Consider the following 26,460-nt stretch of genomic DNA (forward strand, 5'->3'; position numbering starts at 1 on the left):
AACCTGAGTCTGAGGCCCCTGGAGGCCAGAACTAAAAAACGGAGTTAAAAAGTTACTCTGACTACAGGTCTGGTGGAGCAAAGGCTAACCAAATCCACACTGCAGGTAAAAGTTACCTGGTGGTCACAGCCCAGAAAGCAAAGATCTAGAGCTGAATCCTGAGCACTTAAGCAGATGGAACCGGCCGCTCTGGAGGTCCGGGCGGAGTGGTCTCCTGAGGGAGTGGAAGGGCACGGGCACAGCTGCAGCCTTCCACAGCACAGCCAGTGCGCCAGGCTGTCCACACACTGACTGTCTGACAGATGAGGATAAGGAAGAATGGGGGAGGGAACAGCCAGTTGCTTGCTCTTGTTTAAAAAAAGAAAAAAAAAGGTGAATCATTATTGGATTAATCTAGTGATTCATACACTTTAATGGCAATTATGATCTCTTAGGCATGCCCTTAAAATGCAGAGATCTAGGCCCCATTTTAAATATTCTGATTGCACAAATCTAAATGATGAAAATATTTAGCAAAATTTGGGAATTCATCAAATTACAGTTAGTTCAACAGATTAACCTCTAAAGTAAAATTTAATTACAGAATGTTACCAATTCATATGATCTCACAAAGTAACATTGTAAAACTTCTGGTTTGGAAAAACATACATAAAATACAACAACATATTTTTATATGATAAATAATATGTGTAAATGTCTGAAAACATTTTTCAAAACACTAATCCAAAGTAAGTGACATAGTTTCTTCAAATATATAAAGTGCTTTTTGAAATAAGTAAATGTACTCTCAAGTTTTAAAATTTGAAATTTAAAAATTATATCTGATAATGATACTATAAGGAAAATAAAACACTGTTTTTATTTCAGAAAATTCAAGTCTTTTCATCATAGTTGAAGGAATTCCATGATTGAGTATATATTGTCAGTATTATTTTCCGTTCATTTTTTTAAATGCAGTCATACACCTGAGTGTCTTGAACTATATAAACATATCCATCTTCAGTCTAAGCCTCACCAAGATTTATATCATGCTTCTTCAATAGGATCTGAGATGAACCACTAGTAAACAGGTCATAAGATTATTTAGATTTTCTGAGTTGGCCTGCTGAACTCTAAAACTTCATAAAAACAAATTAAGTTCTGTACCATGCTTCTTATTACTACTTAGGAAACAACTATTAAGGCTTTATTGTAGGGGATCATAAAAAATCCTATTGTGTACAATGTAAAAAATAGAGAAAATAATGGTTTACATAACTTTTGAATAACTAAGGGAATCATGGTTTTTCCTCTCATTATGGACTTCTCAAAATCCAAGCTGTTTTTCAGATTAAAGTTACATTAGAGTTCATGAAAAATTGCATCCCTAGTTTAAGAACTTAAATGTCTTTATATTTTAAAAAGGAATAAATAATATATAGTTTTAAAAAATGGTGCTCTGGGGAAAGGTATTGATTCTTGTTTCACTCTTTCTAACAGCTTTCAGTTTGCTTGCTTTGTACAGAGAAATGCACTGTTATTGTGAGGACAGTTTCTGATTCAGTTCCAAGGCTCTTGAATCTCCATGCGTTTTGGCATTGTTTACCAGCACCTGTGGGAAATCACACACAGGAGCATTAGTACTTCGTTCATGAACAATATCTACATTTAGATGCATAGAAGCCAAATATGTCAAAGAGCAGCAGGCAATATCAAACTACACAAAAAAAATGTGACTATGTGTAATCTTTCTTTTTCGCTGAAACAAATTGTTCTCCCAGAAATAATACCGGAGATAAGAAAAATTTATTCAAATGCTCAATTCCTATAGATGCCAACACTTTGAATGTGACCACTCTCAGCACTGTGTAAAATTAAAGGTTTTGTTTGGCAACTTTGTTTACAATACTGTCACTTCTAAACTCTTACCCAAAAGTCCACTTTGGAAAGTGGTCCAAATGACACCACTTTCCTTTAACACCACAGCTTAGGGTCGAAGCTCTAGGTTCTAGGTTCTATCAAGAAACTTTCCATGATTTTCACCAATTCCACAAACTAGAAGATTTCATTTAAGTTGGTCAGTTGATTACTAAGACAGCTTTTGGTTGTTCATTTTCAAATACTGTGAAAGGACCCAGATTTTGTTCTACTTGCAACATAACAAGTTAGCCTGCCATGGTACAGCAAACTGCACGAGCATCAACACTTTTGCATCTCTTCCCCACCAAGTCTAAGTCTCACAGGGGTGACATGGATGGACACATATAGTTTGCCACATACATACTGGGGTGCATTACAAGGGGGAACACTGAGCCCAGGAGACTTGAGGCTGCTATAGTGGGCAGTACACAGGCCTACCCTTTGCTTATCGCAGTCCCCCAAAGTTGTCAGTACTTGTACATCCTTGAAAATGTTGTCTGGCACAAAGGGCATTCAGGCCCTGTGCTCATAGGATGTTCAGAAATGCACAAGACCCATGATGAACTGTCTCCCAAGATTCATGTAAGTTCTTCCCTTTTGGTTTGTGATATGCTTATTATAATGCCTTTCTCCAAACATTGTTTTCATTAATATTTTTCAATATTATAAATTTCACTAAAAGTCAAACAGAAGTTCAAATGTCATAGGTGTTTTTATAAAGTTTCTCATTCATTTTTATTGTGTTTTAAAAATTGCTGGCTGAAGCTGTGACTCTTAACCCAATACATGTATTATATACTCTACATTTAAAAAAACAATTATATATATATACATTTATATATTTAGGTAATAGAGCCGCCCCATAAGAAGTAGAGTAGAAATTGTCATGTGCATTTCATAGAAAAAAGTAAGATGTAGACATAGAGTAACTTTTCTAAAGATAATATGAATATCCCATTAAATCTTGCTACTTCTAAACGTACCCTGTCTACCTATTTGCCTCACGGCACTGATCATAAGAAATGCCACAAGCAGCAGCTAGCGCCTTTGTCTGTCTTCTCCTCTCCCATGTATTTCCTGCTGGGTAAGTCACTACTTCTCAACCAGGGGCAATTTCACCTCAGGTGTCATTTGGCCATGTCTGGAAGACAATCTTGGTGTCACGGTCGGGGAGAGGGAGGACGACAGTGCACACGGTGGTTAGGGATGCTGCTGAAACCCTGCAGTGCGCAGGACAGCAACCCTCACCCTCTTCCAGCAAAGGTCCACATGAAATACTCCGAATAAATTCAATGCCTTACATCAATGAGCTCACAGTCATTTTTGGCGTACAAGTGCCTCAGGAGGTACCAACGTGCGGTTGATACAATAGACTTGGGATAGCCAGGCTGATACACCAGTCTCTCCAAAAGTCGCCGTGTCTCTCTGGGAAAAAGATATTCATATTTAGTTCAAAGCATATAAATAATACAAAATATTTCATTGACTAGTCTCTTACACCTATTACCTTTCTTTTGTAGATGTGGTGCTAATTCACATTAAAAAAAATTTTATAACAATAAAGGTAATAATAATGGTTAACATTATTGTTTACTATGTGCTGTGTACTACATCTAGTATTTTACATATATGGCCACATTTAATATTCGCAACCTTGTAAGGCAACTTGCTGTTATTATTCCCATTAAGGCTCATTCCAAATAGAATGAGGAAGGGGTTCCTATTTTATGAGCACTTCTGAGTGCTCTATCTCCAATCTTTTTTCAAAACAGGAATATAAATAAATCAATGAATTATCATAAATAGTATAGAGTGGAATAAGAACAAATACTATCTATATTAAAGCCTAAATGCATAGTATTGGGCTTTTAGTATGTTTTCAAGAATGTGTACAATGTGAGAATCCATGCAATAATAGCCTGATTTACAGTTGTGTTCCGATATTTTCTTTCCAAATTTATTAACACCTAAGACTCCAAAGATGTCTGTACAGGGAGAATCACCCTAAGTAGTGGTAATTCAGAACTGTGGAATAGGAGGATCTTATAAATAGCATTGGTCTAAAGCAAGAACTGAAGAACTTGCCTTAAGGATGCTTCTACATAGAAACCACACAGTGAGTGCACTGCTTTTTCTTAGACTGTATGTTTATTTGGGCTGATTTTGGTGGTAATAAAAATTATGAGAGGTACTGACAGAGATTATGAGGGAAAGGGAATTAGAGCCCTCTAAGTAACCCATGCTGAGCAGCAGCAGAAAGAGTTCATTAGGAAGTTTAAATCACAGCATAAAACATGTTTTGGTAAAATCAGTCATATAAAATGGCCATAAATAAATGTTAATAAATCATGCTGAAACCAACCGCTGATTAGCCATATGTCCTAAGTCTTCCTTAACACCAATTTTGTGGTATTGGTGTGATCTCTGACATATATTTGCATGCATCTGTCTTCCTACGTATTCTGTTCCAGTGACCTGTGTTTCTAAACCACTGGTTTACTTGACTGCTCCGTGTTATGCGTGATATCCAGTAGGGCGAGTTATTATTCTTAGTATTTTGAAATACTCTTTTTCCTTCTTTTTAATTATATTTTTTCCATTGCCATTTATCCACCTTATACCCTCTCCCACCTCCACCTACCCCCCACCGTGACAATTGCCACTCTGTTGTCCATGTCTATGACATGTCCTTTTTCTTTCTGGCTTGATCCGTCTACCCCCTAACACACCCCCCACCCCAGAGCTATCAGTCTGCTATCTATGAGTCTGAAATATTCTCCCCTGTTTTATCATCCATATGACCTTTAATTAACTTTCTTTAAATTTATTTCTAACCCCATCCCCACCCTCCAATAAAAAGACTCCTGAAATTTTTTATTCTAATCTGAGAAGCTTTTGGATTTTCTAGATATAAAACCCACATTATTTATGTATATGTCTTTTCAATAGTCATTACTTTCTCATAGCTCATTGGCTTGCAAGAACTTGTGTCAATCTAGCCTTCAACTTGGACATTTTGGTTTTGTTTGTTTCTAGCATGCGCAATACACTAGTAGCTCATCCTAAGACAGTAAAGAGCAAAAGCCCCAAGGCCTTCTTCACCTGAAATACTGTCACACCAAATTTCATGTTCTGTGTTTGTGTTCCAATTTTTTTAATTACAAACGTAGGGCTTTATTTTCTTCCTTATTGGGTTACTAGAACCAGTCTTTTTCAAGTAGATAAATAAGTAAGAAAAGTTGCTAAACTAATAGAAAACCTTTGCTTGTGTCCTAGAAGGATTAAAAATAAAGAAATATTCCTAAGATAAAACACAAACAAAGACTCTTCACACCTTGCCCCCATTTTGCGGTTGAACTGTAACAAGGCTTGTGCAAGGACGGCCAGTGGACAGAAGCAAAGTTTCAAGGCTTCGGTTGTAGCTTCCTGAACCAGGGATGGCCAGTGATCGTCAGAAATGTTGGCCTGTGAAAATGTAAGACAAATATCCAATCAAAGCTTTTGACATGTTTACCTCACAAGAATGCTACTCAGCTCTCATTTATTCAATGCCTACTTGTCTTAAGTTGCATGTAAATGCAACAGGGAGCATAATTCTACAAAATGATTGAGATTGGATTCCTCCCCCTCAGGAGCTGCTACGTAACAGAGTAGACTGGGATAAAGGAAGATTCCAAAAACAAGATATTACTTAAAACACTAAAGTACTTGCTAAAAGAAAATGCACTATTCTATTATATAGGTGAATAAAATACATCAGTTTAGTTACTAAGCTTATGGTCTACCAAATACACAAAACTAAATTTAACACAGTGAGAAATATAAAGTCCTGCATTTCAGAAATTATCTGAAAAGAGAGGAAATAAAATATCTTAATAAAATCCCAATACACAAAAAACATGCAAAGCAGACCAGAGATAAAGAAATTAAAGTCATCAATAGTGAAAATATTTTTTAAAGAATTTCACTTTATGGATTAAGAATAGAGTTACCATATGACCCAGGAATCCCTTATCTAGGCATCTACCCAAAAACTGGAAAACATTTATTTGCAAAGACATATGTACTGCTTTGTTCATTGCAACATTATTCACAGTGGCCAAGACAGGGAGATAACCAAGGTGTCCACTGATAGAGGACTGAATAAAGAATATGCGGTATATACATACTATTGATATACTACTTGGCCATAAGAAAAGATGAAATACGCTATTTACGATAACATGGATGGACCCTGAGAATATCGTGCTAAGCAAAATAAGTCAGCAAAAGTTATGAACCATATGATTTCACTCAAATGTGGGATATGAGACTGAAACTCATAGACACAGACAACAGTACGTTGGTTACCAGAGGGAGGAGAATGGCGGGTGGTAAAGGATGAAGGGGGCCAAATACATAGTGAGGGAAGAGGATTTGACTGTGGGTGGTGGGCATACAATGCAATGTACAAATCGTGTATCACAGAAATGTACACTTGAAACTTTTATATAATCTTATTAACCAATGTCACCCAATAAATATAATTTCAAAATTAATAAGAAGAATTTTACTTTATGGAGAAAGTGTATATTACTTAAGTTGCAAACTTTTGTTTCTTATAATACATACTTTATAACAGGGATAAGTTATTTCCTAGGAAACAGTAATGAGAATAAACACTTTACTGAATTATGTAGAAAGAAAAATGCATTTTAAATCTTTCATTAAAAAACTAAAAAAAAAACACCTCAAACTGCATCCAAGATTTCATAATTACAGGTAGCTAGAATATACATTTTAATAAGGTTAAAATGAGTCAATACATAGTCCATTTCAAAAACTAAATGATCAAAGAAAAAGAGCAATAAACTTTGAGGGTAGTCCAGGCAACAGTGATCAGTGTAATCAAGAAAGAGGAGGCCACGAAGATAATGAATTTGTAAACAGAGAACAGCTGTGAGGCATCTTCTACAAAGACAGGAGCAATGGAACCTTGGGTGCATCTGGCAATAAAAGGCAAAGCCTGTACTAATATAATTATTCTGAATATATTTTTGAAACCAGTAACACAAACTCACTGGTTGCTTTTATAATACACTCTATAAATTCCAAGAACTCATTTATATAAAGTATTCTGCAAAGTTATCCTAAAGAGTATTATATAAGGAAAAAGTTGCTATATGTAACTGGTATGCTAAACAATATGATCAGAATGTTTATTTTTGTCTCCCATTATGTCTTTAGAATTTATTACACAAAGAAGACTTTTCCTCTGTCCCTAGATGTAAATTTACAGTAGGCCCCATGACTCTTACATCCATGTTTTTTACAGATTCACAAACACAGTCTTAATTAAAATGTCCACTTCTTTTCAATACTTCAATCTTCATTAAGGTAATACTTGTACCCACTCTCATCTCCTAAATGCCCAGCTGAGATGCGGGTACGGGCAGCAGCAGATGGCTTGTTGCCCCACCCCACAATCCCATCTATTCTTTCTAATTGCGGTCTCGAGCCTCTAGTGAACTATCTCAAGTCTAGATCTGACTGGTGCAACTGTAAGATGATGTCTAGCTCTCTGGAAATTTCACAGTCCTTCTCCAACTTCAGTCTTCTAATTCCTTTACAGCTTCCTTATAGGTTAGTCATTCTACCTTCTTCAGAAATCTGTATCTTGATCTGATATCTCACTATGGAATTTGGTATTTAAAATCTTAGTCACACCTTTCAGTTTAATATCCTTGTCATATATTATCACACATACAGTTGCCTCTCATAAAACAGTCCCATTTTAACATATCACTTCTCCACACATTGCTATCTGTTCACCACAGAAATATGGAGTTTCCTGATAATAGTAATTGTTGGGTGTCAAATCTTAGAGCTTATACTCTTTTAGTCTAACTTACTATTTTTTGGTTAATAAATATTATTTAGTGGTATCCTGGTTTTAGGTAGTGCTTTGAGGTTCACAAATACATTTGTAAATTTTATTTGATATTCATAACAACTCTATAAGAAGGCAAGTAGGTGTAATCTCCACTGTTACAAAAAAAAAAGTGAAGGGGGGCTGCTCTAACCAGCTTAATTGGCTGAAGTTTTCACAGGTATTAAATAGCAGAACCAGAACCAAGGTTCTTAGAGAAAACACTTCTGTGGCGGTAGGTGGGGTGGGGAGGGAGGCATACGTGGTTATGACTAAACTGCAAGCTAATCCCCTCATCTGTAAAACGGGGTTACTGTGACTATTAAATTAGTTAATCCATGTGAAGCACTACCATAATGCCTAGAACAAGCTGAGTACTATCTACATATGTTTGCTATTATTTGTTCCAGGTCAGATGAATTTCCCAGAATTAAGAACAAACAAAAGAAGCACACCACTAAATAATACTTATTAACTAACGAATACTAAGTTAGACTAAAAGAGTACAGACTTCTCCAGCTCACATATTCAAGAGCACGTACAGGTACTCTGTGGCTTCCACAGCTCACCACCTGCCAACGTCACAAAGACTTTGGCTAAATATAAATATGGGATGAACAAAATGTTTGGGGTATACAGTTTCAATTATCCATGATTTCTTTCCACCCAAATCACCTCAAATATGACAATTAGTATTTGTCCATTTATTCAAAAATCATTTATTGAGAAACCCTTAGGTACAGGCAGAGTGGTAAAACAAGGATGCAAAGATGACTAAATATGGTCAAGAGCCCTGACCTACAGTGCTCTTAAATGCGCTGTATATTAACAGCACCATAGTGAAAGAGTCCTAATTCTTATATTTCTTTGTCAAATTGTCTAGTTAAAACAGGTAACAATGTGCTGACAAGGATTACTATGGCGAGAGTATGAGTGAATTAAGGCCTGTCTAGGACAGTTTCTTCTAATAATTTAAAACAAAAAAATGACAGTTTGTCTTTGAACTATAGAAGTAACATACATAAGATAAATTCAAACACTTAGGAAATAAATTAAAAATTCTCCTCTACTGTCCCTCATGACCTCCAGTGCTATATTATACAAAGTAACTGTCATTAAGATTCTTTTATATCTTTTTACACCTTCCTATGTGCCTATACACATGCACACAATACATACTCAAGGTATTTAGAGATACAGACTCTTAAAAACATATAAAGTACTCAAATAAGATATCATAGACACTGTGGTGTAGTTTGCCTCCCCACACATCCCCTTAAACATTTATTTTGAATAGTTTTCCCTACTAGCACATGACACTTCAAGACGAATAAGCTTATCTTGGTATTGGAAAATAGGGTGTCGGGTCAAAAATTACAAGATATTACTTACAGAATGTCAAACTGAACTCAGAAATGAGTTAAAATGTTAATTACTGGCATCTTTTTCACATGTGAGTAACTGCATTAATTCTAAATTAAATCACCAGAAAACAAAAATGTGTATTCTGACATAGTCCAACTTAAAATAGGAATTTTGGGGTTTTTTCTCCAAACACTGAGAAGGTCTGGCTAGAGTCTATGGGTATGTGTTACTCTTATATCCACCGAGAGCCCAAATACAAAGTTTATCAGGAGACCATGATAGATAGCAATGAAACATTAGAAACTCAGTAAGATGTCACTATATAAAAAACTTTCACCTGAAAGAAAAAATTAAAGAATCAATTTTCGTGATTATAATTATATAACATGAACTTACCACACAGACTTCTAACGCAAGCAGCGCTAGCCTCAGCAGACTCGAGAGCTTCCCACTCCAGCTGCCCTGCTGGGACGCGACTTGCAGACTCTTCCTGTAACACATCTCGGCAGCACCCATCATTCCTTGAGACTGATATATGTGTGCCAACCACTGAGAAACAAACAAAAAAAAGGAGCACCCAAAAGATCTTAGTTTAGTACACAGTGTGATAATCCACTTCCAACAAATTCAATAAACTTTGATGAAGTTGAATTTTTAAAAAATTATTGGTAAATTCTGTGCCCGAAAAACTAAAATCCCAGGTCAAAACAGAAGTTAGCATTCTTGACCATTCTGTTAGCAACAGCTTACCAGTCAAGCCTACTATGAAGTCTTAAAAAGTTCCCCAAAATGACAAGTCAAGAACAAAATCAAAATGCAATATAAAAAGATATATTATGTAAACCAAAAGGAAGTCTGTACAGCTGCATTAACATCCAAAAAAGCAGACTTCAGGACAAGAAATATTAAGAGATAAAGTGGACTACTTCATAATGATAAAAGTCAACTCAATAGGAAGAAATAACACTCCTACATTTGTATATATCTAATAGCACAGAATTTATGAAGCAAAAGTTTACAGAAATAAAAGGAGTAATAGACAAATCTAGAACCATAGTTGGAGATTTGAACACACCTATCTCAACAATGATAAAAGAAACTGACAATAAGTTAGTAAGGGTATGCAAGATTTAAATATAACTAACCAGCTTGACTTAAAGGACATATTTTTAGAAGACTATACTCAATAACTGCAGAATATACATTCTTTGCAAGTGGATGAAACATCTACCAATCTGACCATATGCTACCACATACACAAGTGTCAACAAATTTCAAAAAAATGAAATCACACAAAGTATATTCTGATCAAGTAAAATTAAACTAGAAGTCAGTAACAAAAAGCCAACTAAAATATTCCCACCATATTATATACTAAAAATTTTGCAACATGCATCAAAGAAGAAATCCCAGTGAAAATTAGAAAATATTTTTAAATGAATGACGATAAAAGCATTGTATAAAATCTTGTGGGATTCATACCCTGGAGAAAAATTAAAATCCTATAATACAAATTTCTATCTCAAGAAGCTAGGTGAAAAAAAAACTAAATCCAAAGAAAGTAAAAAAAAATAACATAGAAGAAATCAATAACATATAAAGAAAGTATAATATCAAAACAAAAGTTGGTTCTTTCATAAGTTAATAAAATTGCTTATGTTAACAGGAAAAAATGCAAAACACATTATCAATGTTAAAATAAAAAAGGGAAACTCCTTACAGATTTTACAAAATAAATACTGGAACAACTTTATGCTAATAAATTTGAAACTGAGATGAACTTTGGACAAATTCCTCGCAACTCAACAAAGCTAAAGATACAGGAAATCTTAATAGTCTTATGCCTATTAAAGAAATTTAATCTGCAATTGAAAAAAAGCTTTCCCATAAAGAGAATTCTTGGCCTGAATGGCTTTGATGGTGAATTCTTCCAAAAGTTAAAGAAAAATTACTCTTACACAAGCTCTTTCGGAAAACAAAACAACAGCAACAAAAGGGAGTAACACCACAGATATCAAAATCTAACAAGAATCTTATGACAATGAAAATTTATAGGTCAAACTCTCTCATGAATAGAAGTACAAAAATTCTAAGGAAATATATTAACAAATTGGCCCCAGCAACATGTAAAAGAATAACACATCTTCTAAAAATGCAAGCTATTTTAACACTGGAAAATCAAGGTAGCCCATAACATTAATGGAATAAAGAAAAAGAACCATTACAGTAGATACCAGTGAAATTTCTGATGAAATTCAATACCCATTCATGATTAAAAAAATCTCTCTTGAAAAATTCTGAACTAAAGAGAACTACCTTAACCTGATAAAAATAACTAAAACCTACAGCAAATACACTTAATTATGAAATATCAAATATTTCTTCCCGAGGTAAAGAATAAGAATGTTCACTTATCACGACTTCTATTTAACACTGTATTTAAAGTTCGGAACAGTGCAACCTCGTAAGAAAAAACATAAAAATATTACAATGAAACGTAAAACTTTATTATTCATTTGCAAATGACATAATTGTGTATGTAGAAAACCCAAAATCATTTCAAAACAGTAAGTAAATTTAGCAAGGTTGCTGCAGGGTCGACACGCAAAATGGAAGGCATTCCTAAATGTTTGAAGCTAATAGCAAAAAGACCATTTTCAATGGAACCACAAGAAAAACTTAGAAATAAATTTAACACAAAAATATAACAGACCTCTGCATTAAAAATTATAAAACATGCTGAAATTGAGAACTTAAATAATTTGAGGGATATACCACATTCATGGAGAGAGAAATTTACCAGCATTACTTTGTCACTTCTCTCCATATTAAACTACAGGTTCGTGCAGTTCCAGTTAAGATCCCATCAGGGTTTCGTGGAGTGAGAGGTTAGAGGGGGAAAGTAATTGACAATCTAAATGTAAATGCAAAAGCCCTAAAATGACTGAGACAAACTAGGGGAACAAGAAAGTTGGAGGTCTTAATAGTAGCACATGTCAAGACTGATTATAAATCTATATGCAGAAATAAACACACAGATCAATGGAACAGAACAGGGAGCCCTAAAATGTAGATTCATACACACACAAGTCACCTGATCTATGATAAAAGCATCACTACAACTCAGTGGGGAGAGAACAGTCTTCTCAAAAACAGTGTTCTCAGAGGAGTAACTGGTTGCTAGTAAGTATGACAATAAAACTTACGCATACACAATTTTTAAAACTCACATGAACCACTGGAACACCATATACTATCCAATCATGAGAAAGCATATTCCTATCATGGTAGGAATATCTGTGATTAAATAACTTAAGACCTTGTATACTTGTGACATAAAAATCACTGTATCTATAATAAAAGTAAAAATAATTCATAGAAAACTTAAAGATGTATTGCAATTACTGACATACAATAAACTGCACCTATTCAAAGTGCACAACCTGATGAGTTCCGACATAAGCACACATCTGTGAACCATCACTACAATCAAGACAATGAACACATTCATCATCATCAGAGTCTCCACCTGCAGCTCTGTAATCACTTTTCTCTCAAGGTGCACCCCCTCCTCTTACCCTTTGTCTCTAAGCAACCACTAGTCATTTTCAGTAAAAAACAGACCACTTTGCATTTTCTAAAACATCTTATAATGAAATCATAAAATATAAACTCTTTGGCATCTTTCACAATGTTAACATAGTAAATGCTGATTTTCTGTTTTCTAATCACGACACCCTTTAAATCTTGAAAATGAGATCTCTGGTGAGTTTAAAAGCAACACAAGTAAAAATGGAGCATACCCTGACCTTAGCTAATATCATAGAGTATTTTAATTCAGGACTCATGTTAAGAAGGGAGAGGATTTACCTGCCAGGCTGGAACAGAGACTGAGTTGGACATGACTGTTTTCTGGAGCTCATCGAGTACGGCATCCGGAAGAGGCTTCTGTGATTCCAGGAGTGGTTTACACTGAACTTGTCTCAAAAGTAAGATAATGTCTGGCTGATCAGGGTTACTTTTTAAGTTCTAAAATTTAAACCCCAAATAGAAATATATCACATAGGTTAAAAAAAAGAAATATATCAAATGGGTTCTTAAATATGAAATGCAATAAGCAATTAAGCTATTCTCCATGCTTGGGGAAAAAAATCTAAATTTGACCTTTTCTTATTAAAAAGATAAACAACTGCAAAAGTAAAATAAATGAAACACTAAACATCTTGGAAATATCAAACTCTACATATAAATAATCTTTAAATTGGTTAATACTATTATTGTAGTTTATGGGTCATTCATTTTAGATTTACCATATTTTGCCTTGTATAATGTGCACTTTTTGCCCAAATATTTCGGAAAAATAAGGAAGTGCACTGTACATGGGTATAACGGTTACATGGCATAGGTATAATAATAGGTATAATAATCCTGTGTATGATGCACACAAAAACATGGGCATGCATTATATACAGCAAAATACAGTAGTATGTCCCCTTCACTTGGTTTATTCTCAGGTGATATCCTAAGAACTTTAGGTCCTAAACATAAATAACACAAGAAAATATGAAATTAACAATGAAGGCTAACACTATACCTTACTGGAAAAACAATTATATGTAAAAATGAAAGTGCTATAATATTTTTCCTTTCTGAATCTCTTAATGAAGATATCATTGTATGTCCTTCCCCAGGCACAGACTTTGTACACACTGGGAGCTTCCGCAAGCTACTTACACCCTAAAATACATACATACATACATACGTATGTGTATTTTATATGTCTATCTCCTTCCACATGTGCGTATATATATACACACACATATATATACATACATATATATATATGAGAAAGAAGTTAAAGTTCTCTATACAAGTCCTTCCACTACTGTTTTAAATATTTCTTCCTTTATTGCTTGTCCCTCAATAACATGTTTCTCTCTATTTTTTTACTAATTAGGTCACAGTCTTAAATGCATTTATTCCTGAAATGTAAAAAGTTGCTTTTTTTCTAGGAGAGAGACTGGAACAATAAAATGAAAAGGAAAGGTTCATAAAAGTATCTGTTACTCTGTCAGACAGAGCATAGCCAACTGTCAATTTAGGATTACTCTCACTATAAAATATTAACCTGCCCTGAACTTAAATGGAATTTCTTAAATAAAAGATAAAATGTATTGCTCTACTTTTCAGAGAATTCAAGAGCCACAGAGATCTTCACAAATCCATTCTTCTTTCTCTGAAAAATTTATACTGCTCTTTCAAAAAAAATTTCTCGGAAGACAACACAATCTCCTGGGTAAACATTTATGAAACATGATGTTTTCAGGAAAAGTGATGCTTAAAACTCTCCTACCACAATAAATTATTTCTGAGTAGGTTTATGAAACTTATGTGTTCTTTCAGTAAATATTTATTGAGCACTTACTATGGGACAGGTAAGGTGCTAATAAGAATTTACTCACAGAGCCTGTAATTCAGGTATGTAAACACTACTTTGAAGGGAATAAGCAGAAATTAAAAAAAATTGTCTCCTTAATACTATCTCTCTCTCTATCTCTATCTATCTATCTATCTATCTCTCTCTCTCTCTCTCTCTCTATATATCTCTATATATATATATATACACACACACACACATATATATGTGTGTGTGTACTAAGAGCTTGGATCCTAGAGTCAAACAAATGTGAGTTCCAATGGCAACTTTATCAATTTATAGCTGTGAGCTCATGTGCAAATTATCTTCTCTAAGCCCTAGTTTTCCCACTTATAAAAATGGGGATAGTTATAAATACCTTTGCCCTCAGGATTGTTGTGAAGTTCAAATACCAACTGCTAAATGCAGTGACTGGCTTGTGTAAGCACTCAATATATTGCGTGTTATCGTCATCATTACTATCATCATTACCCCCACCCCTACCCCCACTACCACCATTACCACCCCCAACCACCACCATATTCTCTTTAAATAACATGCATTTTATTTTTGAAATTAGTTTCCAAGACAAGAATCCATAAATCTCAGTGGTCAAATCCGTAATAATCTATAACAATACCGTTGTGCAAAGGGCTTCAGCTTCGGCTATTCTTCCTGTGTCCGCCAGACCAGTGACAGCTTGGGACAGAGACCACTTTTCAAGGGATTCACGGTAACTTCCAAGGAATTCTTTGTCTTTAACTATAAACAAAAAATGTCAATGTTTCCTTTTTCTCAGAGGAAACATTATAATGTGATCTCAGAGGAGTAACTGGTTGCTAGTAAGTATGACAATAAGACTTATGTACACACAATTTTTAAAACTCACATGAACCACTGGAACACCATAGACTATCCTGAGAAAGCATATTCCTATCATGGTAGGAATATCTGTGATTAAATAACTTAAGACCTTGTATACTTGTGACATATTAAAAATCACTGTATCTATAATAAAAGTAAAAATAATTCATGGAGAACTTAAAGATGTATTGCAATTACTGACATACAATAAACTGCACCTATTCAAAGAGCACAACCTGATGAGTTCCGACATAAGCACACATCTGTGAACCATCACTACAATCAAGACAATGAACATTCATCATCATCAGACTCTCCACCTGCAGCTCTGTAATCACTTTTCTCTCTAATGCGCACCCCCTCCTCTTACCCTGTGTGTCTCTAAGCAACCACTAATCATTTTCAGTAAAAACAGACCACTTTGCATTTTCTAAAACTTCTTATAATGAATTCATAAAGTATAAACTCTGGCATCTTTCACAGCACTAACAAGGTAAATGTTGATTTTTCTGTTTTCTATTTCATTGATCTCTACTCTTCATTATTTCTTTGTCTTCTTACTTTGGATTTAATTTCCTCTTCCTTTTGCTAGTTTCTTCAGGTAGCTACAAGGTCACTGATTAGAGGTCTTTCTTAGTTTCCAATGTAGACATTTAATGTTAAAAGCAGTGCTTCAGCAGAACTATAGAATTTTGATACTTGTTTTCATTTGATTCAAAATGTTTTCTAATTTCTCTTCTGATTTATTCTTTAATCTGGATTATTTAACATAACTATAGTATTTAGTTTCCGAATACTTGAGAATTTTCCAGATATTTTCCTATTATTGATGTCTAACTTAATTCCATTGTATTAAGATAACATAATACTTTGTATGACTTGAATCCTTTTCAATTTACTGAGGCCTGTTTTATGGCCCAGAACATATGTGGGTAAATGTTCTATGTGCACTTGACAACAATACGCATTCCACAGTGATTAGAAGTGTATTCCCACGGGCAATCAGGTCATATTAGCTGACAGTGTTGTTCAAGTCTTTATTATATAATTACTAGTTTTTCTGTATAATTGTTCTCTCAATTATCAAAAGAAAGGTGTTGAAACCTCTAACTATAATTGTGGAGTTCTCTATTGCTCCTTTCAGTTCTATCTATAAGTTTTTGCTCCAAATTTCCCCTCCAAATTCCTCATGTCTTCTGCTATTTTACTGTAAAATAAAATGTATATTTTGTTTTTTAAAGTTCTGTTAATCAGTGCCTAAATGTATATTACAGGCATGCCTCAGAGATTATTATATGTTCAGTTACAAACCACTCCAAAAGGGAGTTACGTGAATTTTCTGGTTTCTTAGTGAATATAAAAGTTATGTTTATATTATACTGTAGTTTATTAGGTATGCAATAGCATTGTATGTAAAAAACAATGTACATACCTTAATTTAAAAATACTTTATTGCTAAAACTGCAAATCAGCTTCTGAGCCTTCAGTGAGCCTTCATAACCTTTTTGCTTTTACCTATATTCTTGCCTTGATATTGATGGCTACTGACTGATCAGGATGCTGGCTGCTAAAGGTTAGGGTGGCTGTGGAATTTCTTAAAATAAGGCAAAAAGTTTGTCAAATCGATTTCTTCCTTTCACTTGAACAGTTCCAGGCCATTGCAGGATTATTAATCGCCTAATTTCATTAGTGTGGTAGGTCAGGGAATAGAGAAGTCCAAGGAGAGAGACAGAGATGGGGAAATGGAGGGTCAGTGGAGCAGTCAGAACACACACATTTACTGGTCAAGTTTGCCATCTTATATGGGTGTGGCTGGTGGCGTCCCAAAATAACTATAATAGTGATATCAATGATCATTGATCACAGATCACCATAACGTATTTGGTAATCATGAAATATTGCAAGAGTTACCAAAATGTGAGAGATATAAAGTGAGTAAATGCTGCTGAGATGGTGCAAAGACTGGCTGAACACAGGGTTGTCTTCAACTTTCAATTCATAAAGAACACAGTAATACATGTATGTACAGAGTGCTATGAAGCAAAGTGCAACAAAAGGAAGATGGCCCATATTATGTCCTCTAGATGAATTGATGCCATGGAAAAATGACCCTTCCAATCACTGCAATATTCTTTGTCCTGAATTCTAATGTGTCTGAAATGAACATGGCCACTTTAGCATTATTTTGATTACTGTTGGCATAGTACATGTATCTTTTTTTATCCTTATCCTTTTTAGGCTCTATTTATCTTTAAATTTAAATACAGATTTATAGTTTTGTCTGTATATTTCTTTTTGGTAGTAGTTGGCTCTTGCTTTTTTTTATCCAATCTGACAATCTCTGCCTTTCAACTAAGTATTTAGATCATTTATATTTAATTTGATTATTAATATAGCTGGGGTTTAACTCTAATACATTATTACTGTTTTACAGTTTGCTCTATCTATTCTTTGTTCCCTTTTTCTCTTCTTCTGGATAATTTTTCTGATTCCAGTGCATCTACTTTGGTGGCTTATTAGCTATAACTTTATTCTTTTAGTGTCTATTTTAAGGTTTAGAGTATTCATCTTTAACCTGTTACAGTCTATATTTCAGTTATGCAACACTGTTTCACTTATAGTACAAAAGTTTTACAACAAAATACTTCTATTTTCTCTCATGGCTCGTATGTTATTGTTGCCATGCATTCTTTACAGTCCATTACGTTCTGCAGAGACCTCCGGTGTGCGTCGTTTGTGGGTTTCTTTCCACTGATGGATCTCTCTCCTCACTGTGGGGGGGTACTTTTCTGCTTCTTTGCATACCTATTAAATTTTAACTGGATACGAGACATTGGGAATTTTGCCTTGCTTAATGCTAGATATTTTTGTATTGCTATAATGTTCTTCAGTTTTGTCCTATAATCAGTTCAGCTTCTTAAAAATGATTTGATCTTTTCCAGGCTTATTTGTAAACTTTGTTAGATGAGACCATAACAGCCTTTGGTGTACAGCTAATTGTCCCCACTGCTTTTGGCAGTATTCTTCTGAGTCTTTTATCCTGCATTTATCATTATAAAGTGCTTTTAAAAACTTACTTGAAGCAGAAACAGCAGATAATAGTGCCAAGTATAAATCTACCCTCTTTGGCTGAGTGTTGTTCACCAGAGCAAGTTTATTATCAGCATAACAGGCTGCCATTAGTCCAGCCCAGACAGCAGGATCACCTAAACATAGGGAATATAGTTAGAAGGCTTGTTAATATTGCTGAAAAACTACCAAAAATTAGTTTATAAACACATGAAAAAATTATTTATATCTAGAAAAATTCCATTTTCATAAAGGAAACTAAATATACTTGTTTTAGAAGACACATTACTACATTCATCCTTCAAGATTTGCTATTTTTGTCAAACATATCAGAGGATGAGAAATATCCTATTAAGCTGTTCTTCCAAAGCTTGTTAGTTCACTTGCCTAGACTACTATGCTACTATGGAAAGGTCAATTATAGTCACTTTCTTTGGATACCAAAGACAAGTCTCAAACAGGCACTCATGCTCCAGGTCCATGTTTCAAAGGCTCAGTCTTAGGAAAAGCAAGATTACACAAATTCTCAGTTCTTAAGAAGAGTCTGAGCCAAAGGAAAAGCTCAAGACAACTTCACTTTACCTATATTCTAACAGCCAGGAATGAAAGTCACTTTGTCTTACAGGTGAGTTCATACGGTATTGTCCACCTATAAGTGGAACCTAATCAACAAAACAAATAAGCAAGCAAAATATAACCAGAGACATGGAAATTAAGAACAAACTGACAGTAACCAGAGGGGAGGTGGGAGGGGATAATGGGGAAAGGATTGTCAGGAACATGTATGAAGGACACATGGACAAAGCCAAAGGTGGGTAGGATTGAAGGTGGGAGGTGGGGATGGGTTGGGTGGAGGGGAGTGGTGGGGGAAATGGAGACAACTGTACCTGAACAACAATAACAAAAATATTATGTTAGCATTTTAACAATGCTGTCATATTGTGATTAAAATTTATCATAAAAAAGCTTCTCATTCCAAGTGAAGCAATTCTTTTTTATTATATACCTTTTCATTCATTTTATCTTCCCTTCCTCACATCCTCAAAGAAGCTTCAGAGGAAGGGATGCAAGGCGGGGGGAGTGCGGGAGCAGTGGGAGTCTGACGGAGTGGGTGGAAGATGTAGTAACAGAGGTTGCAAGTACAGACTCCTCTTTTTAAGAAAGGTAGCTATGAAAAAAGGCTGCAAGGGACTTGGAACTCAGGTTTTTAAAATTTGTTTGGTCTTTTATTTTACACATTTGAGTAGATTGTGCAGTTCACATCAATGGTTACCATTTTAGTCCTGCTACCCCTAAAAAACAAATAGATAAGAGTTCCACAAGGGGGTGCTAGTTAATGAATAGTCATTTAAGCATACATTTTTAGCTTTAGTTCATTTTTTCTTAACCTAACTGCCCAATCCAGTATATGTCCCCTATCGAAAGTCTGAAATCTACATATATCATTTATAGATAAACAGTATTACTGCTATGAGCACAAGAATCATAGAAATCTTATGTAGATCAAAAGCTTTTATAAAAAATTGTATATCTCTATATTATCAAATAATTTCTACCCCAGATGACTACCTTATCTTACATAATATAAATTCCAGAATCAGGAAATGGGGGCCATTCCCTAGAATTTACGATAAGATCTGATTTCTGTATAATGCAAGGCCATGACCTAGTGCGAGCTCTGGGTTTGAGGTCTAACAAGGACACGAGCTACGTGGCAGCTCTTCCTCCGGGATTTTTCTCAGGAAACTGAACTAGAGGATGGCTCACATGCTATCAGGTCTAAAGTACTATAATTCTGGCTGAGGTGGACTCAACTTCTGAACAGTGACCTACTCCTAAAATTAACTGAACAACCCTTTAAGGAATCTTAGGGTATTCTACTGTTTAGATTTTGGTAGGGGGAATGGACATTAGTTGCCAGATATTTGTTCTGTCACGATTAAAAAGAACTGCTGTTTTCATGAACTCTTTCATAGATAATCAGCAACTCAAATTCCCTAGGCAAGTGATAATATAAATATTATATTTAAAAAATGTATAAACTATAAACCTAAAAATTTTTAAATATCATTTGCTAAAAATACTTCTAGTATCACAGAAACAGTAAATCTAGCAAAAATTGGATTTCCTTCCATTTAATTCTAAATTCTTGGGATTACATTTAAATTCCTGAAAAGATCCACTGGAGTACCATCTATCAAAACTGTACTTTGTTCAACTAAAGATCTACAAAAACTACATGTACAGCTTCTACAGTAACTACAATTATATTCACTTTCACTGGACTCCAAAGACAAATCTCAAGCAGGTACTCATCTTCATCACTCGGTCCTCATTATTAGCATCTTATAGATGACTTTGCTTCCTTAAGTATGTATTTCTCCAGATAATATAGGAAAATCAGAAAACATCATTAGAGAGAACCTTATTTGGGCAATATCGCCTTTCTAAAGTTTAGGCCACTTAAAGGCTAACAGATCTTCTATAACTGTGGATCACAATAAGAATTATTCAGAGTAATTCCATCTAATACTTGCTTGAAAACTGCTCCAAAAATCAGAAGCATACCCAATGTGTAAGAAACTCAAATGTTGAGGGTCTCTTTTATTTTGAAAATGAAAGAAATAATAAGCAACAGGATATGGGTCTGTTTACTTGTTTTATAAAACATTCTCTGATATGTTAGATATTTTGCAGTTTAATTGGGGCCTTTACCACTTACTGTGAAGGTAACATAGAATCTGTTCTTTGTAAAATTTGTTTCCCAACAATCCCTGTCCAAAAGCAACTGCATTCTGCTCTAACAACTGTTTGACATGGTCTGGGGAGTAAATGATTTATTTAATGCTGTATTTCATATTAAAAATAATAGTATATAAGAATACATCTCTTAACCCTACACCGCTAGCCATCCCTGCCTTCTGTGGCAGCAGGAGCAGGCTGACGCAGTCCAAATGCGGTTCCCCAGGACCTTTGTGATGGATGACATGCATATGGTACACCGGTTAGAGCTAGGAAAAGCTGGTGCAGGCGAGGCCAGCACTCGACATTTCTAACCACAGAAGACATATTTCCAATCTTCAAGGAGCTAACTACACAAAAAATTAACAAAATATGTTCATCCAATAATTAGTAGCTATAGGTAAACCTTACTAAAAAAACCTAACAAAAAATGAAAATAAAACTACTTCTTGAAAATATATAAATTCAGATTTTCAATAACAGGTAATAAATTATCTTTGAGCAGATATTCCTTTGAACCTCCTTCAATAATTGATTGCCTCTTAATTATCACTAGCCAAATGTAGATAATCAAATATTTATATGTAAATTTTTCAAATATTTTCTTAAAATTCCCTTGTATTACTTCATAATACAAGCTTTGCTCCCCTAAATCACGAATGAAAGATGAATAGAATCCTAATTAACAAAGTAAATTATATTGTATTCACCTGGAGAAAGGAGCGCTGCCTTCTGAATGGTCTTCAGTGCAATATTTTTTTCATCTTCTGCTGAACTGCTTCCCATAGCCAACTGGTTTACTGCAGTGTACAGTAACGCCTTCTATGTAAGAGAAAGGAAGGGTGTTAGGCAATTCTCTTTATAGCACCCTAGCTTTCAAAGTAACTAAAAGTATGACTTTATTGGATATGATGTGACCCCTAAGCCTAGGAAGAAGAATTATTCTTTCATCAATAATATTATTTATCAAGCAAAACATTTCCTTTACTGGGGCAAACTAACCTTTCCATGATTTGAGTCCAGAATATGAGCCACATTTCCTGCTACAGCACCTCCCTATAATAGAAAAGAACTGGTTATTTAAATAAATGCATAAATGTTGTAGACTGCTCTGCCTAGTTTTAGGAATTGTCTCTCTATCCCTTGTGGCTAAGGGTGAGAAGGACGACCTTTGGAATGCCAGCCGCAGGAGACAAAGCCTGTCTCTGGTAGCAAATGCTGCCTCAGTTCCTCTCCCTGCCCTCAAAGCTTGGTCGGAAGTCAATGATGGTTAAGACCCCTCACAGCAGGGGGGAGGGGGACAACCTAAGACAGACTCGATCACTTCCCCAGGTCTTCTCGGAGAGGCGCTTCCTGGCTCTAATCCCCTTAGAGAGTGGGGACCCCCTTATAGCGTGCAGCTCCCCAAGGAGCTGCACCTGATGGGGAGGGGTGCAGCTTCTTGCCTTGCCAGAGCATGCCCTGGGGAAAAATCTGGCATCACAAAGACTTCCTGATAAATCTGTGAAATCTGCTCTGCTAAGAGTGCTTTCATTCATATGTTAAGGGTTCAAGCAGGAAACCCTAAAACTCTGTTCCTGACAGACTCTGACTCATACTAAGCCCTCAGATCTCTTTGAAATGTTATCTACTGTTTGATCCTTGCCACCCTGTATTCCTGTGTATTACAACCCAATAAAAGGCTATGGAAGAGGGCACCCGAGGCCTTTTTCTCCTCGGAGAAACTGGCTGCTGCTGGCCTTTGTCTCCCCTGAGAAACTGGCCACAGCCCACTCCTCCTCCCCTAAACAGATCTCATCTTGTTGATACAGGGTGCAGCCAAGGGGGGGGGCAAAAAAAAAAGGATTTGGAATGGTGTCCAGAATTCAAAGTGTATAGGAATATTGGAGAAACATACAGAATGTCCTCACCACCACCCCCCCCGAGGGGGAAGAGATGAATACAAAGGACTCTTGCCAGTGGACCATGAGAGGGTACCACAGTACTTTGGATTAACTCGAGATCCTGCACAGTGACACAGCTGACGGTGCCAGTGGCCTGCAACACAGACGTGTGCTCTTTTCCTGATTTACGGTACCCAGAGTTGGGACAGTGGGAGAAGGGAGCGCTGTGTGGGTGTAGGTGTATTCCCTACAGGACTTTGCTATTTTAGTGGTGGCATTAGGCCTGAATAGCATTAAATAAACAGTTCGTTTCCTTTTCACAAATCTCTGGCATTGAGAGATGTCTTTCCAATTGGTGGCGGACAGAAGAGCCCAGTAGATTTTAGTATTTTGTTTTTGGGAGGGGCCCCTGTTGTATAGCAGTTTTCGGCATTCCTAGGTGGGCCGAATATTGTACTGCCCCTCCCTTGGACCTCTTGTTTGGTAACATTGTCTCGGCCATATTTATTCATTCACGTGTGTCCATGGCATGGGGGGGGGGGACTCGCAAAGAAGTTGCCCCCACACATAAACTTTCACAAAATAATAAAAATTGAGACTGATAAAATCTCCATTTAATCATTTGAAAGGTTCAGTTTTATCACATTCACAATGCTTTAACTCCTTTAAGTATCACTCATTATTATTGCTTTAAAAGACTAATTTAATATTTTATGAACGAAAATCATTTTTTACTATAATAATTTGAACTCTACCCAATACAGATCTAAAAGTTATACGATTTTACAGTGATACCACACAAATGCACATGTTTTCTAACAATATAAAAGACTGTCATAGACTGAAAGAGAAAAAGAGATAGCCAGGGCAAGAGACCACAAAACCTATTATAAGATAAACTAACATAATTTTCCCACAAAAAACCACTAGCTTAAAAACTTCTGTAATCCCTAGTAAAACAAATTAAGTTTAGAGGACCATGAGGCTCATCACTGCTTCAATGCTCAATACTAAAATAAGAGAAACATATAACAGGTTTCATAAAGCTGATTTGAAATACTTCATTTTTAAAAATTCAATTAGATGTTTTACCTGGAAAAGAAATGAGGATGATTTCATTTTAAATCAGAAGCATACTGCAGTCTTCATTTTATATGAGAAGTGTGTAAGTGTACCAGAAATGTTTTCAAAACTGTATTTAGGGGATAACGAGGGCAAAAAGAGGAAGGGTTTTCAGAAACAACTATAAAGGACACAGACAAAACCAAAGGGGGGCGGGTGGTGGAATCGGGGGAGGGAGGTGGGAACGGGTGAGGGCGGGGGTGGTGGTGAGGGAGAAAAAGCAGACAACTGTACTTGAACAATGAAATTTTAAAAAATGAAAAAGTGCTAAAAATGAACTTTTAAAAATGTCAACATAAAACAAATAGAAGATGGATTAAAAAGAAGAAAGACAGCACAGTAGGCAGAAAGAGGACTCAGGATTTAGAGGTGGGTTAACCATCATCATAACCACTAGCTATGATTTGTACAAGTTATTTCATCTCCATGTCTCTAGCATCCTCCTCTATAAAGTGGACATTAACTGTGCCAACTTCATATGTTGGGATCAAATGACAAAATATATAAAAATGCTGCTCTGCTACTCAACGTGTGGTCTGTACACCAGCAGAATCAGACTAGCAGGCTGCATCCCATACCTAGTGCATTAGAATCTGAACTTTAATAAGACCATCAGGTGATTCTATTTGCATATTAAAGCTTGAGAAGCACTGGAATAAGATTTTAAAAACATGTATGCTTCAAAGCATTGAATAACTGACAAGATATTAAGGTCTTACCAGGCCAAAACTAAGAGTTAAAACTAGAATCCAGAGAGATAAGAGGGAAGCCACTTCTGCCATTTGCAGATTCTAACAAATTTGAATTTTCATTTTGAAGGACACACGGGCTAGGGGGTCAGATATCAAGGTCCAGGGCTCACATAACAAGGGGGAATTATAAAGCTGAGACCCCAAGAGTCTATACCCTTGGGTTAAAGATGAATCAAAAGTAAACCATGCTTCAAATGACCTTGAAACCCAGCCACATAGTAGCCAGTTTGGCCCAGAAACCTCAAGCTCTAAGCCTTGTTTAAGGTGGTTCCAGACTGTTGACACTCTCAAGCAGCTGGCAGAAATAAGTACAATTTCTATGAATAGAAAGGTACCTTCATCCTAGGTCCCAAACTATTTCCATACAGAATTTTCAAGTACACACAATCAGGTAAGCAAAGAGACCAAGCCATCACACATGAATGACCAACACAGGCCCTTGCAGACTTCAGATACTGGAATTTGCAGATGCAGTAAGCATTCAAAACCTATTTGCTACTTTCATTATGTTTATCGACTAATTAAGTAAGCAATGAAAGCTCCTATTACCCACGGCAGCTAAAAAATGCTCTCTCTAAAAAGAAAAACAACTTTCTAGACTCCTGAAAATATTCGGCTTTTATGAACTAAAATACAGTATGTAATCCCTTGCACAGAACATTAATGACTCCATGTTTAGAGTTACATCTTTAAATATTAACAGTGTTCTAGTGCTTATTTTATCTTTAAGGAGCTTTTAAATAAAATTATCTTTTGGGATTCAAAAGTACAATAGCTAATGCTTCTTAAATGGCAACATGGCAAGCACAACCTCTTCATATGGCTATTGACATAATCTGTGTGTTCAAAAAAGCCCCCCTGACTCTCTCACCCATCGCACCCAAAGTAGCACAAGAGTAGGTGGCAGAAACTCAATGTAATACTTGTCAAATAAACAATGGAAAATTCGGTTAAAGAGCAGAACTCCCTTGCTGTATTAGTTAATTTTTTTAGGATGATAATGCTAATACTTTAAAATTATACTATTTACCACATCACAAGTTGCTGGATTTTTTTGCCGGCATTTAGAACATTACTCACCTTCGCATTTCGTTGAGCATGCTGAGCAACCACTCGGGACAACAGAGACCAAAGAGCCGGATCGGCGGGGTTGCTACAGAGACCGTCAAAGGTAGAGAGAGCTGAGGTGGGAGTTACTTTATCCACAAAAAGCGCAAGCAACCAACATTTTATTTAGTACTTAAGTTTAAAATCCTTTAGACATCTAAAACAAGTTCATATAATTGTCCATGTGCAATTAAAAGTGCCTTAATTTTTAGAAAACATATTTTATACCTCTTATATACACCAACAGTCCTTATAAAAATAAGAAAAAAAATCAGAAACATGATGATTACAAAGCCAAGAAATCTAATTAAGAAAGGTTAAGTAATGTAGTAT

The 26,460-nt window shown here is 35.5% G+C and overlaps 1 protein-coding gene across 5 annotated transcripts in view; it reads right to left on the minus strand.

Moving 5' to 3' along the window:
• Positions 1 to 394: 394 nt before the first annotated feature.
• The window catches only part of SKIC3 (SKI3 subunit of superkiller complex), a 77,636-nt gene continuing 51,570 nt past the window's right edge, over positions 395 to 26,460 (minus strand). For all 5 annotated transcript variants that reach the window (XM_053663548.1, XM_053663549.1, XM_053663551.1 and 2 more), the window contains 10 exons: positions 26,101 to 26,173; positions 22,266 to 22,319; positions 21,974 to 22,085; positions 18,530 to 18,658; positions 15,229 to 15,350; positions 13,043 to 13,201; positions 9,569 to 9,721; positions 5,234 to 5,364; positions 3,201 to 3,324; positions 395 to 1,591 (listed from right to left, as the gene is read on the minus strand). In XM_053663548.1, coding sequence (XP_053519523.1) covers positions 1,517 to 1,591; positions 3,201 to 3,324; positions 5,234 to 5,364; positions 9,569 to 9,721; positions 13,043 to 13,201; positions 15,229 to 15,350; positions 18,530 to 18,658; positions 21,974 to 22,085; positions 22,266 to 22,319; positions 26,101 to 26,173 — 1,132 coding nt within the window. In that variant the 3' untranslated portion in view covers positions 395 to 1,516. The remainder of the gene's footprint in view (positions 1,592 to 3,200; positions 3,325 to 5,233; positions 5,365 to 9,568; positions 9,722 to 13,042; positions 13,202 to 15,228; positions 15,351 to 18,529; positions 18,659 to 21,973; positions 22,086 to 22,265; positions 22,320 to 26,100; positions 26,174 to 26,460) is intronic.

The sequence above is a fragment of the Artibeus jamaicensis genome, unplaced genomic scaffold, assembly GCF_021234435.1.
Source record: "Artibeus jamaicensis isolate MK-2021 breed Jamaican fruit bat unplaced genomic scaffold, CSHL_Jam_final contig_3214, whole genome shotgun sequence".
In the NCBI taxonomy this organism is placed as follows: Eukaryota; Metazoa; Chordata; class Mammalia; order Chiroptera; family Phyllostomidae; genus Artibeus; species Artibeus jamaicensis.